This window comes from Prunus avium, chromosome 2 (assembly GCF_965620075.1).
Source record: "Prunus avium chromosome 2, drPruAviu1.hap1.1, whole genome shotgun sequence".
Classification (NCBI taxonomy): domain Eukaryota; kingdom Viridiplantae; phylum Streptophyta; class Magnoliopsida; order Rosales; family Rosaceae; genus Prunus; species Prunus avium.
In genome coordinates, this window is record NC_142285.1 from 35,006,401 (window position 1) to 35,020,391 (window position 13,991).

General features: G+C 37.6%; 1 protein-coding gene and 1 non-coding gene across 2 annotated transcripts; one reads left to right on the top strand and one right to left on the bottom strand.

The window, feature by feature from the left end:
- Positions 1–263: 263 nt before the first annotated feature.
- On the bottom strand, positions 264–7,983 carry GC4 (golgin Putative 4). Its single transcript, XM_021952314.2, has 15 exons — positions 7,444–7,983; positions 6,294–6,392; positions 5,990–6,118; positions 5,355–5,510; positions 4,884–5,010; positions 4,724–4,788; positions 4,227–4,394; positions 4,008–4,118; positions 3,602–3,748; positions 2,397–2,693; positions 2,210–2,275; positions 1,694–1,896; positions 1,398–1,452; positions 1,012–1,194; positions 264–691 (listed from the first exon to the last, which is right to left on the bottom strand). Exons 1-15 carry the CDS (start codon positions 7,663–7,665, stop codon positions 359–361), a joined length of 2,361 nt encoding a protein of 786 aa, XP_021808006.1. The 5' UTR covers positions 7,666–7,983; the 3' UTR covers positions 264–358.
- Positions 7,984–13,492: 5,509 nt separating this feature from the next.
- On the top strand, positions 13,493–13,640 carry LOC148296934 (small nucleolar RNA snoR145). Its single transcript, XR_015834246.1, has one exon. It is a non-coding gene; the product is annotated as a small nucleolar RNA snoR145 (small nucleolar RNA).
- Positions 13,641–13,991: the final 351 nt, after the last annotated feature.

Here is a 13,991-nt window from a genome sequence, read left to right on the forward strand (position 1 = left end):
GAATTGCGTCGAAACAAAGATTTCAGCCGGTACCGATATTCTCAGGAGGCTCAGAGGGACCATGAAGGAAGACACAGGAGATTCAAGTTGGGTTGAAGAATACAGATAGTTCCGAGCAAATCTCTCTCACTGTTGCATCGATTTCACAAATTTTCCCATTGTTGCAATTATGCTGGGCATCCACACCTCACATTCGTTTTACAACTTCCCAATTGTTTAACTGGCTTGTAAATTAAATTATCAGACAACTATGCACGAAGTCATTTGAGTGAAAGAATTGATTGAACAAGATTGCGGGTCTACAAAATCAAACAATGATCTATACCTTTGATTAATTACAACATACAACGAATCTTCTTCAGTATCTTGGAAGGAGTCTTGAGGCATAAGGATTGCTTTCCGCCGATGTGAGAGGGACTGTTGAGAATTCTGAATCAGAATGCTCCGACCGAAAATTACTGCGGAAAGGTAAGGGGCTTGTATTTTGGATTGGCGATAAGTTGAGTCTTGAGAAACCAGACTCAGTACCACTGGTGGAAGTCCTATGGTCAGGTTCCATCGGAACGGCTTGCGCAGAGGTTGGAGTCTTGTGTGAATCTTCTTGGGATCTGCCGGAATCGTCTGCAGACTCCCTTCTCTCCCTTTCTTCAGTTTCTTTGAGCAGAAAATCAACCCACAGATCTGCAAAGGACTGAACATAGCAGAGAACAAAGTTAATGGATGCAACTCCATTAAATGCGGACCTAACACATTGATAAAGAAAAGGCACTCGGAACACTTTTCAGAGCAGCTTATTGGTTGGAAATTAAAAGGAAAAACAAATCATGTTTTAACAAATAGAAGCATGCAGGAGCTAATGTAGAACGACACAATGACAAAAACCACCAAATTAAAGTACAGCAAATACGGAACAAATTAAAATACCCAATGCGAGGTGATAAAACATCCTAGTTGGAAATCAAAGTATACCACCAAATAATCTTTTAATTGAAAGGAGAAAAGAAAAGGTACATGGTTCTCAGATGCCGCATTTGCAGATGCTCCAGCTGAACCGCCGCCCAAAATGCCACCAACGAGGCGGCCAGGCAGACCAAAAACTCCACGAACAACACCTTTACCTGCACCTTGAGAGACGCCTATTCTCTGCTTGTCTTCATCGGAGAAACCCAGCATGCGAGCCATAAGATCCAGTACCTGGAGAGCAGCAGAAAAACTACATGAGCCTGGCCATATTAAAAACTAAACCAATTGTCATGGATCAGTAATGCACGAGGCTGGATAGGGGTGGGACTTGACAAGCCAGAACTAATAAGTTCTTGCATAAAGCAAACATGACAAATTCTTGCATCAGTGGCCCCATCATGAAGCTAGTCTAGTCTCATGAAAAAATTTCATACCTCTTTACTGTAATTTCTCTGAAAGTAGGTCACCAGTAACTTGATCACAATGCGTCTGTGACAAAAACCAATCATCATTAACATTGCAATGCACTCTTTCAATAAAACAGCATTATTATTAACCAAGAATTCTCTCCAACAAGGTAGATACAGCACTTCTCTAAAACAAAAGAAGAGAGCTGCCAAACACTCCAGACACAAAGCCATAACCCATAACTGAATTTTGAAGTCAATGTCAATACTCCATATACCTAAAACCCAATAGAAGGCCACCAGAAAAGTAAAAACAGACCAACCTGTCAACAAGATAATCTGAATCTATTGACATCCTATTAAGCCTGGTCATGCTATGTTCAACAGCTCGCCGTAACTTTGCATTGTCTTCCTCCAGTTTATTTACTCGGTTTTTCCAGTCTACTACTATCTTCTCAGCTTGAGAAAGCTTGGACAAGATTTCTTCCTTTTCCCTCTTTGATGCTTCTGCCTGATGATCCGCATCCTGGTAAAATCATAGAACATTTAGACTCCGATTATTTTGTGTGTTATTACTAAAGAAGACCATCAGGACATACAGATCTTAAATTCATTAAGTGATGCAACTTTATATAATATAAGTAATTATCTTCTTGTTCTTGCTATCTCTCCCCTCAACTAACAAAGGAAGGAACATGATTTGCATGATCACAATTATGGGGCACCAGTGTAATAAATGCATTGCAGGTAATATTATATAGCACCACAAGCAGATTAAAAATTGCATAATATAACAGAATCATATTCTGACAATGCAAAGGAAAAGGAAGAGAACATACTTTCAAGAGCTGAGAAAGTTTAGCCGACTCTTCCCTTGCCCGTGCCAAATCTCCTTCCAAATGTTCCTATACAGAAAATGAAACTTGCATAAGAAATAAAAAAAAATTCTGGGGACTCATAATTCAACACAAAACATTCCACATGCCTTTCCCATATAGGCAGACAACAAAATTTGAATTTCATTACCTTAGCTTCAATTTCAGCATAGTACTGACCAAGAGCAGTTTGAAGATTCAAAAGTTCAACATTTTTGGAATCTATTGTGTTCATACAGCTTTCAAGTCTTTTATTCAGATCATCAATAAGTTCCTTTGATTTCTGAAATTCGTTATTGTTGATCATCTTCACTTCATCCTGTTTTGCAATCGCCTGCTTCAGAGCTTTCTCCAAATGTAATATTTGAGCTCTTCGATATTCGTTACTTTCTCGAAGTTCTTCAATGACTTTGCTGTCTTCATCCATTTTTTCAGACTCTTCAGATTCCTGCACGAAGTATAAGCCAAAAGAAAAAATCCTCGTCAATAATTTTCCATGACATTTTCACTTGGTATATACAGGATAACAAATCCACCAAGAATGTTTCCCGTGCAATATAAAACAGTACTCATAAATAGTGCGAACAAAATAACGAGTTCAGAATCCAAACTACCAAAATTATCTGTACACAGTAAATAAAACCAAACTTACACACAGAAGTATACTCACAAAGTAATGAAAATGAAAGACAACATTTATGAAGAATAAAATAATAAAATAAGTACAAAGACTCTATGAACAAGAGTTACACTTAACAAACAGGCACTAGTTGCTGGGGACACTAAATCCCCAAGGATGACCAAAGCCTATCCAAAGAGTTCTCTCATTCCCACTAAAATTCTGAAAATTCTATTATTCCTCCACAACCAAATCACCCAAAAACCAGCTAACAGAGTAGACAAGATCAAAACAGTGGACATATAATATTTGCAGAAGAAACCTTTGGAACTAAGATATGGAGTGTCAAAATTCATGTCTAGCAGAACAAATCAAACTTCACTTGAAAAAGAGAATAGGTCCATGTATCACAAAAGCCAACAAATATCATATAACTTATTACCGCACAATGCAGTAATTCAATTTTCTGCTAAGGCAGTTCAAAGCAGTACAATTGTTTACTAACTAGTCCACAGCTACTATCATGCAGACTAGGAAAAATACATTGTCCTCTACAATTTAAATAATGAGTGTGCAATAGAAAGGATAATCCACTGAACAATATCCTCAGTCTAATAACACCAACATCAGATTCAAATGGAAAGTTTAAAACGTGAAAAGTTTGATGCCACCCAAATTTTGAATGTAAAATGCCATGCACGACAATGCAAATAATGGATATTTTCAAGACATATAACCTTTTCTAACAAATGCTGTTTAAGGCGTGACAACTCTTGCAAGGCTTTGTCCCTTTCAAGGCGCATTTCCTTCAAATCTTTATCAAACTTTTGTAACGATTTCTCCATTTCTTCCTTTCCAGGAAAACTTTCTGAAGAATCTACCGGCTGCACATAATTTAAAAAAAATACTAATATAAGTAGAAGAACTGGATATCATAATATCAACCACCGAGTTATGTCCAGCATGTGAAAACATGACTAGTACAGCAAAGGCTGACACACACACGCACTTTCCCCACCCCCACCTCCCAAGCCACTCGAAACAATCAAAAGGAGAGGGATTAGCTAGGAAGGATTCCATCCAAATTGCACAAAAAAGCAAGTATTGTGCTCCCCAAAAATTCTCAAACTGCACACTTATTACCTCATTCAAACGAGTTGGGTGCTTATTCAAAGATTCGGAAGCATCTGAGGAATTTCTTTCAGTTGCAGTTCTGCTCGCTTTCAAAGCAACTTCAAGTTCATTCTTCTCTATCTATATACAATGAGTAAATGTTAGAGTGGATTTTATAAGGGGGCAATAACTAGAAACACAAATTTTCATCAAAAAGGTATGACAGTATTGAAACATGAAATTATCAACCTTAAGACTACTATTTTCCTTCTCCAGGGTTGCGATTAATCTTTTCAAACTACCCGCAACATCATCTGCATTTTCATCCTCCCGCCTATTCAACTCCATTTGCAATCGATTTATCTCAGACATTTTCTCCTTCAACACATTGCTTATTTTGCTTATCTCGATGGAGGTCTGCCAAAAGAAAGATGAGCATGCCGTACGAAAAGGCAGAGGTCAGAGAACCAAAACGAGAAACATATGTGTACATTATGTCTAATCATAAGTAAAGGTAATAAAAAAAATTTGTACATTTCCAAATTAATATGGTAGTGATTCCAGGAAAGAGAGCCACATTAACATCTATAGGCACATACAAAATTGACACAGTTAAATATGCAAAACATCTGAGCACTCAAGAACTAAGGGTAATCATAAAATAAACGGAAAGAAAGGCAATCATCCAACAAAATATGCATCTATATCAATAATTCTCAACGTCTGTATCAAAATTTGAAACTCACTTTCTCTCTATCCAACTTCAGAAATTTAAGCTCTTCCTGGATAGCTTCATTCAATTTGTGTTGTTCTGCGATCGAATACAGATTGAATAAAGAAATTAGATAAATATTCAATATGATAATTGTAGGCCCACTTCTGAATTTTCGCAGCCCAGCAGTGTACCTTGTAATTTTCGATGTACATTTCCTGACTGATTGCGTTCTTTTTCAAGTTCCATCCGCAATTGTTTCATCTCAGCTAGCATTGCTGTCTGGGACCTATTTTTCTCTTCTAGTAAATCTGCAAGCTCCTAGAAGGCATTTATACATCTGTTGTCAAGTTCTTTCATCATTTAAGAATAAAAAAGAGCATACAGAAAACCAGAAAGAAAGAAAAAAAAATTGAATTACAACTGTAGCCAAAACCTGATTTGGATAACTATTATAGCCAAAATCAATTTTGTTTCTGAAAATAGATTATAGCGAAAACACTATTGGAAAAAGGAGATATCTAGATCAAACCTAAAATACAACGTAGGCAAGGAAAACACAAATATCAATATAGTTCATAAAAAATCATTCATAACCATCCCAAAAGAAAAGTCAATCCAAACATTCAGCTATTCAAAATAGAACAGAATACAAGGTGCATTACCCTTTCATTCCCCTGCATATCTGAAAGCTGTGCAACCCCATTGCTTATCCCATCCTGCGTATAGAAACCACCGTTCTGTTTCTGGTGTCCAGAATAGCCAGTTTTTGTTTGACTTGTCAATTTCTGCTGTCGGTTGGGTGACTGACTACCACTACCCTGAATATAATTACAAGTTAACTTAGCCAATTACCATAGCTCAAGCCTTATACTTCAGTGACAACAAGAAAGATAAGAGAAAACGATTCTGGTAACTAAGTATTGTAAAATCGACACATACTGAAAGAACAAATGATATGAAAGCAATTCAAGGCAAATTTATGCATGTCCCACTCCATTAAGGAAGTTAAGGATCTGAATCTCCACTATTCGCAGTTAAAAATATACACCTCTCAAGACAACTACAGTACTACCTTATTAATACCCCTTCTTATAGGGTGTACAGACAACTAACATCCTGGACCAAATTTATAAAAAAAAACTAGTGCGAGATGGTAGAGATATACTCTTATAGAATGGCTCTTCTTTGTACATATGATAATATATGTCATCAAGAAGTTTATGATGTAATTGAAGAAAACCATTAAGTACTACATTGAAATATATGTTAATTATCATGCTCAAGTATGAACAACTACCTTGAGCACGTTGATGCCATTTGCCGCTGCTTTGTGATTTTCATTTCTAGACGCATTCAGAGATGCAGTAGTTGAGTCCAGATTCTGTTTTAATGAGCCATTTTCTTTACTCAATCTGGAAATTTGATCCTGTCAAATGTGAAGGTTCCAATTTGTCAAAGGACATGTTGTGATATATACTGTCAAGATGCCACTCCATACTGGATGTAAGGCACACAAATCCAATTGCAGATACCTCCATCAAACAAGATAAACAAAAAGGATGAAATCCATAATATAATTTCCATTGGAATTCATCAGGTACCTCCTTTTCCTTTAACAATGCGGCATAGTTTACTGATAATGCTTTAATTTCTGCCTCAGATTCCTGCAGCCTCTTAATTTCCGCTTTGTATTGTTCGATCTAAAATAATAGAAAATAAAATGCACAGCACAGTATCATAAAATACTCCCTCTTATAAAAACAAATCAAATAGCAGCTGCAAAAGACAAGGGAGGGGGGCGGGGAAGACGATATGGCCGGAGACCAATGAAGATGATAATCAAATAAAGGGAATGACTCCTCTAACAACTCAACATTCTCTTTACACACAGAATTTTCAACATGAAGTCAGACTCCGGTAGAGATACATTTAGTGGTGTACTTGTGTTAAAATGTTGCAAAAATTAACAAGAATACAAACAAGCGAATGCCTCAGAATTAAAAATCGTCCATCTTCCCAGACAGCGTCTTAAATAGAATACTAAAATCATGTTCATCTTACTTGTCACAAACTATATGGCCTGACTTGGGAAAATTATGTTTTAGATCTTATACTTGATGCACAGAAGCCATGCCAAATCAATAAATATCATAAACCTCCTAGAGGTAATGTCGCCACAAAAGTTACATAAAATGTTGGCAACCACACTTTGTATCCACAATTCTGCTTCAAGGCCTGGATCAAGGCTTATTAGACTCGAACTAGTTGTCATACTATGGGTGCAACAGACAGGAACCTAATCTGTGCATTTACACACAATGCACTACGGTTGTAAGTTTAGAAAATGAATAGATAATTTCTTAATTAACAACACTTGCTAATGGGAACTAACCAGCTTACTAATTACCATACATGCTCCCATGAAAGTTCTACTGTTCTCAACCTAAACCGAAAATTAATTGGAAACTCGGGCTTCAAAAAGAAAATAAACCACAATTTGCAAATCTACCTCCATTTCGAAGTTTGAATTTGCATGCCACACGCAGATGCCGAAAGATTCAATACTTCACTAAGATAATAACCAAACTCTCAGCAAAACACACAATTCAAAATCCGAACTCATCGAAATCGAAGCATTTAGAGCTACACAATCCCAAATGCCTAAACAACACAGTCCCAACTCTCCAATCCAAACAAAAATCAAAACCCAATTACCGAAACAGCCAAGTCCAGATAAAAACAATGCCAAACCTCGGGATTAATAAAGGAATCGATGCCATTAGGGATCGGAGAGCGCGAGGGGGACTTGGAATGCGCGAAGCTGTGGGAGTTCCTCCGATCAGAGATGGAAGAAGCTTGGGCTCCATTGAGGGAGGCGTAGATCTCGAACTCCTCGTCTTCGTCGTCTTCGTCGTGCACATCCTGCGCCATCTTGTTGAGGTTCTCCTTCAGGTTGGCAATCGTGCTCCACATCGTTCAAAAACCCTCGCAGCAAATATTTAAGCGTATGAATGCGCGTGTGCTTGAACTGGAGAAATTGGGCGCTAAAATTGGGGAAAATCGGAGGTGCTTTTTCTCGGATTGAGAAGAGAACTTGGATTGGACTGGGAATTGAAAATGAAATTCGGCAGATCTAGGAGAGGAGGAGGACCGAAGAGGTGGAAATAAAATCAATTGGAATTAAATTTGTTTTTATGGTTAGAGGACACGTTAATGTAACTTATGAAATGTTGATATTGGCAAGTCACCGCACCAATCAGGCACTACAATTTTCCCACCATTCTACAGGGAAAGTGGTTTATATGATTATCTTGCTTGCGTGCGACAGAGAAAGGACATGAAATGAAATTTAAGGAGGTTATCCACGGTCTTGTTTCTTTTGGGCCTGCTATCTGGGGCTAGCAAGCACACATTTGAAGCCCAATGATGATATATTTTTTCTCTGAGGTGAAGCCTTGGTGAGCTTGTGTGACATAATCCAAAATGCATGAGTAACCAGCTAGCTCTGTGTTCGAGTGGCATTTCACTCCTACCCACAACTTATCCACTAATTCTTCAACATTAGTCGGTTTGGACTTCCGCTTAGTTTCACTCATGATTCATCATGGCCATGGTACTCTAGCTAACAAGAATAATTTCAATGGAATTGGCATACTTGAGTTAATCGAATTTAAGACTTTCGATACAAAGATAACTGCTCTTAACCACTTGAGTTACAAGTCTTTTGCCAATTCAATTCAATCATAGACATTAAAAGTTGACATGAGCAAAAATAAAACTTTGAATATGTGTCAGTGTGAATTGGGTCCAAAACTTCTTTTTGTTGCTAAATTATAGGGCTGCACACGGGTCGGTTCGGGCCGATTATGGGCCCAAACCGTACTTTGAAATGGGCTATATCGGCAGGCCCAAGTGCAAACCGTGCACCTCTTTATCAGGCCTATTTTCGATTTAGTTCGAAACCCGATTTAGGCGGGTCGGGTTGGGTCAGTTCGGGTCGATTCGGGTGTCTGCCGAGGCCCAACAAAACCAACAATTGAAGGGTTTTTTAAAAAAAGTTTTCCAGGCCCATTATTTTTTTTTTGGGTCAGATTTCAAGCCCATTTCAAGTTTTCCAGTTTCCTGTATGTTTTCCAGATTCTCCAGCTTTGCATACCTAAGTTTATCTTCATTCAAATACTAAAAATATACCTTCAAACCTAAGAAAATCATCATCCACCACACATATCCAAATAATCCAATCATTATTACAGACCATAGCAGATTGTGAGAGTAATCTCAATCACAATCTGCATATTTGCAAAGTGCAAAAGAAAATCCAAATTGAAACAAACAAAGTTCCATTACATATACATATACAATTCCATGAGTTTCAACTCCTCAAATCAAATTTGCACCTCTACACAAAGAAAAAAAACAGTTAGTAAATATATGAATTAATAACACATAAAGAAACTACAAATTTTGATTAATGTAGAAAAGAAAGAAAACCTTTTTCCACTTTTTCCAAAGCTTGGTAGAAATCCAACTCATCCAATGCGGGTTCTTTGTAGTAGCTAAACTCCTCCGCCCTTAACCAATCACTACAACAAATCAATGCCTCCACGGTTTTTGGAGTTAATGAACTCCTAAAGGGATCTACAACTCTCTTTCCCGTGCTAAAAGAACATTCCGAAGCCACGGTTGATGCTTGGACAGCAAATACATCTTTTGCAACATTAGAAAGTATGGGAAACTTTGTAGCATTCTCCTTCCACCAATCAAGCAATTTGAACTCATCATTGGTAAGATTCACGGGAGGTTCCAATAGGTATTTATCAATCTCATTTCTTATCTCAACAACATCCTTATCTCTCCTTGACTTCAAGAACTTTTGTAACCTTGATGATTTACTAGCATCCTTGTTCACATGCAATGATCCTTCACTCTCTACATTACTATGAAAAACTTGGGCAGCAGCTGGATTTTGCTTTCTATAATAATCATACAAATTGTGTAAAAGTGTCTTGATCTCTAATAACATGTCATTAACCCCATTTTCATCGGACGCCAAGTCACTCAAGCAAAATTCCACATATTCCATCTTGTATCAAGGATCTAGAATAACCGCCACAAAGAATAACTTGTTGATGTTATTCACATTTCCCCAATATTTATCAAACTTTCTCTTCATCATTATTGCTATTTTGCACATAACAACATCATCAACATTCATCATTGTTTCTATCTCCTCCAAAAAAGAACATATCTCATGGAGTGGGGCATTAGAAGACACTTGTTTTGATGCACTAAACTTCGAAGTAGCATCATAAAACTTCTTCAAAAATTTGACAAATACCTTCGTATTATCCCAATCCAACAAAGTTGGAGGCCCCACTCTTTTCTTCTTTTCCTTACCATGAGCTTCATACTCCTCAAAGTACCCCAAAAAGTTTGGGTCATCCTCCTCCATCCTCTCAAAACCTTTTTGGAGCTTCAAAGCACTCTCCAACATCATGTAAGTTGAATTCCATCTTGTGCACACATCTAAAGGAACCATGGTTTTGGTATCAACCTTCTCCATCTCCAAACAAGCCCTAAACTTCTCTAATCGTTGGGATGACCCCCTAATGTACTTAGCACAATTGCGAATACTCTCAATGGATTGATGAATTTCTTTCATTCCATCGGTTACAATCAAGTTAGTAATATGTGCACAACACCTCACATGCAACAAACTACCATCACCTATGAGTGAATTCCACTTTTCTAACCTCTTCTTCATGTAGCTAATACATCCATCATTGGAGGAAGCATTATCAACCGATATGGTGAAGACTTTGTCTATCCCCCATCCATTCAAACATGTCTCCACAAGCCTACCAATTGTATCCCCCTTATGATTAGGAATCACACAAAAGTTAAGGATTCTCTTATGCAACACCCAATCATCATCAATGAAGTGGGCCGTGAGAACCATGTAATTGATATTTTGAATGGACGTCCAAGTATCAGTAGTAAGAGACACTCTTTGTGCATTATGTGTTAAGACACTCTTGATTTTAGCTTTCTCTTCTTGATAGAGATCCCGCACATCTCTAGCAATTGTCGTACGAGATAGCAAATTAAATCTAGGTTGTGCCTCCTTCAAAAATTCACGAAACCCAATACCCTCCACATGACTAAACGGAAGCTCATCCCGAATAATCATCTTGACACATGCAATTCTACATCTCTCTTTACTAAATGCATGTGCTACTAGGTTACCCCCTTTCGATTGGCCCACAAATGAAAGGACTTTTTGTTTTCTCTCATGTCTCAATGGAGAATTCTTACATTGACTTCTCAAATGATGCCACAAAGTGGATGTGCCATTCCTTTTACCATCACATGCATAGTCCTTTTTACAATACTTGCATATGCATCTAGGCTCACTAGTACCATCCTCACACTTTATCTTTGTGAAATGATCCCAAACCCCCGAAGGATTCTTACAAGGCTTTCTTTTTCCTAAAGTGCTAGGTAAAGGGGCTGATTGTGGAGGGGCTGATTGTGGAGGGGCTGACTGTGGAGGGTGTAGAGAGGCTAGTTGTGGATGGGATAATGGTGGTGGTGGGTTAGTGGAAACAAGGATTTCAGATTCTCCTTCCATGAAATTAATAATACCCTACGAAAAAATAAATATTTAATGCTTCAATAACCAAAAACAATAAGCATTAACATCAATAATTTTTGTAAACTGCGAATAAAACAGCAACCAAAATCCAAATATTGCATGCTTCAATAACAAAACAGAAACCAAAAATAACAAATAAAACAACAATAAACAATTTCTATTGTCTGCACAATGCATTTTATGTAGTAATATCTGATATCTGAAATGAAATTTAGGGTTTGAAATGAAATGAAATAAAATAGCAACAACAATAACAAATATTTTCAGACGATTTTATGTAAACTACAAATAAAACAAACAGCAACCAAAAATACAAAAATGAAACAGCAACCAAAAATACAAAATAAAAACAGCAACCAAAAATACAAAATAAAAACAGCAACAAAAAATATAGAAAATTAAATTACCAGAAATACACACAGCCAGCAAGCCAATCCTTTCCTTAGCCTTCAATACCAATTATATCCAGAAAAAATACAACAGTCAGACAAAATAAATAGAAAAAATCACAACATAGTCAAATCCATAAATTGTTGAATTAGGGTTTCCACATTTTAATACCTCAACCCAACAAACTGAGAATGACTGACAGAGAGCGAGAGAGACTAAGAGAGAGCGGCTGAGAGAGCGAGAGTGGCTGAGAGATAGCGGCTAAGAGAGTGAGAGTGGCTGAGGGAGGTGAAATTGAGAGCGGCTAAGAGAGAAAGCGGCTAAGAGAGAGAGTGAGTGACTGAGACAGAGGGGGTGAGAGAGAGCGAAACCGGCTGAGAGAAAGAAAGAGGTCGGTGAGAGAAAGGACTGAGAGAGGCAGAGGTAGAGGCGGGCAAGAGAGAGGCTGAGGCGAACGAGACGAGAGAGTGACTGAGAGGAAGAGAAGAGAAGAGGTGCAATGAAAAAAACATTCGAACCCATTCAGATCTTTAGGGTTTCCACAGATCTGGTGTAGCAGGGAATAGGAAATGAATATCATCCACGAATAATTCTGTGACACGTGTATTTTAAAATATATATATATATATATAATTAAAATATTTGGTCCGGTCTGGTTTTCAGCGATTTTTAGTGAATCAAAACCGGTCCAACCTGGTTCAAGGCCGGTTCGGTCGGTTTTTTGACTAGTTCTTTGATTTTTCAATATAAAAACCAAACCAAACCACCTCCAGCGGTCTGGTTCGGCCAGTTCGATCGGGTTTTCGGTAATAATGCCTACCCCTACTAAATTATAGAAACCGTCGTTGAATTATACTTGGATTTGTAGAGAGGCGGGGCTAGATGGAGATGCGGGGTTAATTTTGATATTGAAAAATCCTAAAGGACAAATGATGAAAATACAAATTGGGGTATAGTTTAAATATTATATTATAAATACAAACTATAATCTAAATTACTCTAATCTACATAGGCCAAAGATGGGAGAGTTTAAACTCGGATGCAAGGACAAGGAGGGTGGGTTCACTGACCTAATAGTCTAACCCATCCATGTATGCACTATAATTTGTTTTTAAAAAAATAATCAAAGGGAAGAGTGAATTTGGGTTATTTTCCAAAAATGTATTGTAAGAAAATAAAATTTCGAAAGAGGCATAATCATTGGACGGCTCCTATAAAATTAAACAAATAATAATCATTGGACGGCCCGGATGCATTAGAAGTCCAATCCTTCCCCTATATGAAGAGCCGGTGCTCCCAGGAAATCCAAAGTTCGCCGCGCTCTAGGGTTTGCAGTTCTCTCATCTAATGCCTCCTCCTCACCCTCTCGTTTATTGTCGTTTTATTCGATTAGTGTTATGTATCTTATCTGAAAACAATGGGGATGCGATGAAGAAAATAATTCAGATGAGAAAAACTCATCGATTGCTGTTGCAAAATGAATAGCCTTTATGGTTCGTATTCACTGAGCATCATCATCTCACTATTTCCTTTTTTTATTTTTTTTATTTTTTGCTGTTAAATCTTCTCTAACCACCGAGGGACCTATGGAGGGAGCGCGTAAAAACGGTGCGCTTTCGGCCAAGTTTGCCTTCGAATATTGTTCTGAAATCCGATCGCCGAATCGCATGCTTGTATTTTGGGGTTCGGTTTTATTTTCCGATCGATTTTTTCATACATTGATTACATAAAAATTTGAGTTGAAATTGAAAATTGATGCGAAGGTCCCAGCGGAGGGGCAAGCTACTCAGAAATGAGGCCTCTCTAACATTATCAATTAAACCTTCGCAAAGTCACGCCAAATCGTACGACGCACAGATTTCTCTTTCACTTCTGTGCGTCTTGAACCCTTGGCTACATTTCTTTTTTTAAAAAGAACAAAATTGATGAATGTGCTTTTTTCTTCGGGATGATGTTATTTTTTGACAAGTTTGGTATTTTTAAGGAGGCATTTCAAAACCGAAAAAGAAAAAAGAGAGGCACTTCAGAGCAGCATTTGAACAGACTTTGATACGCTTATATCAAACGAAGAAAGAAAATAACCATCGATGCCCATAATAAAAAGGCAAAAAAATGGGTCTCAAGAAACCCCGCGCGGCTATACTAGTTAAATCTCTAAAGTACAGCCGATTGGCTATACTCTTGGAATATTCGAAAATATTACAGAGTATAGCCGAGCGGCTATACAATTTAAATCTCTAAAGTATAGCCGTTC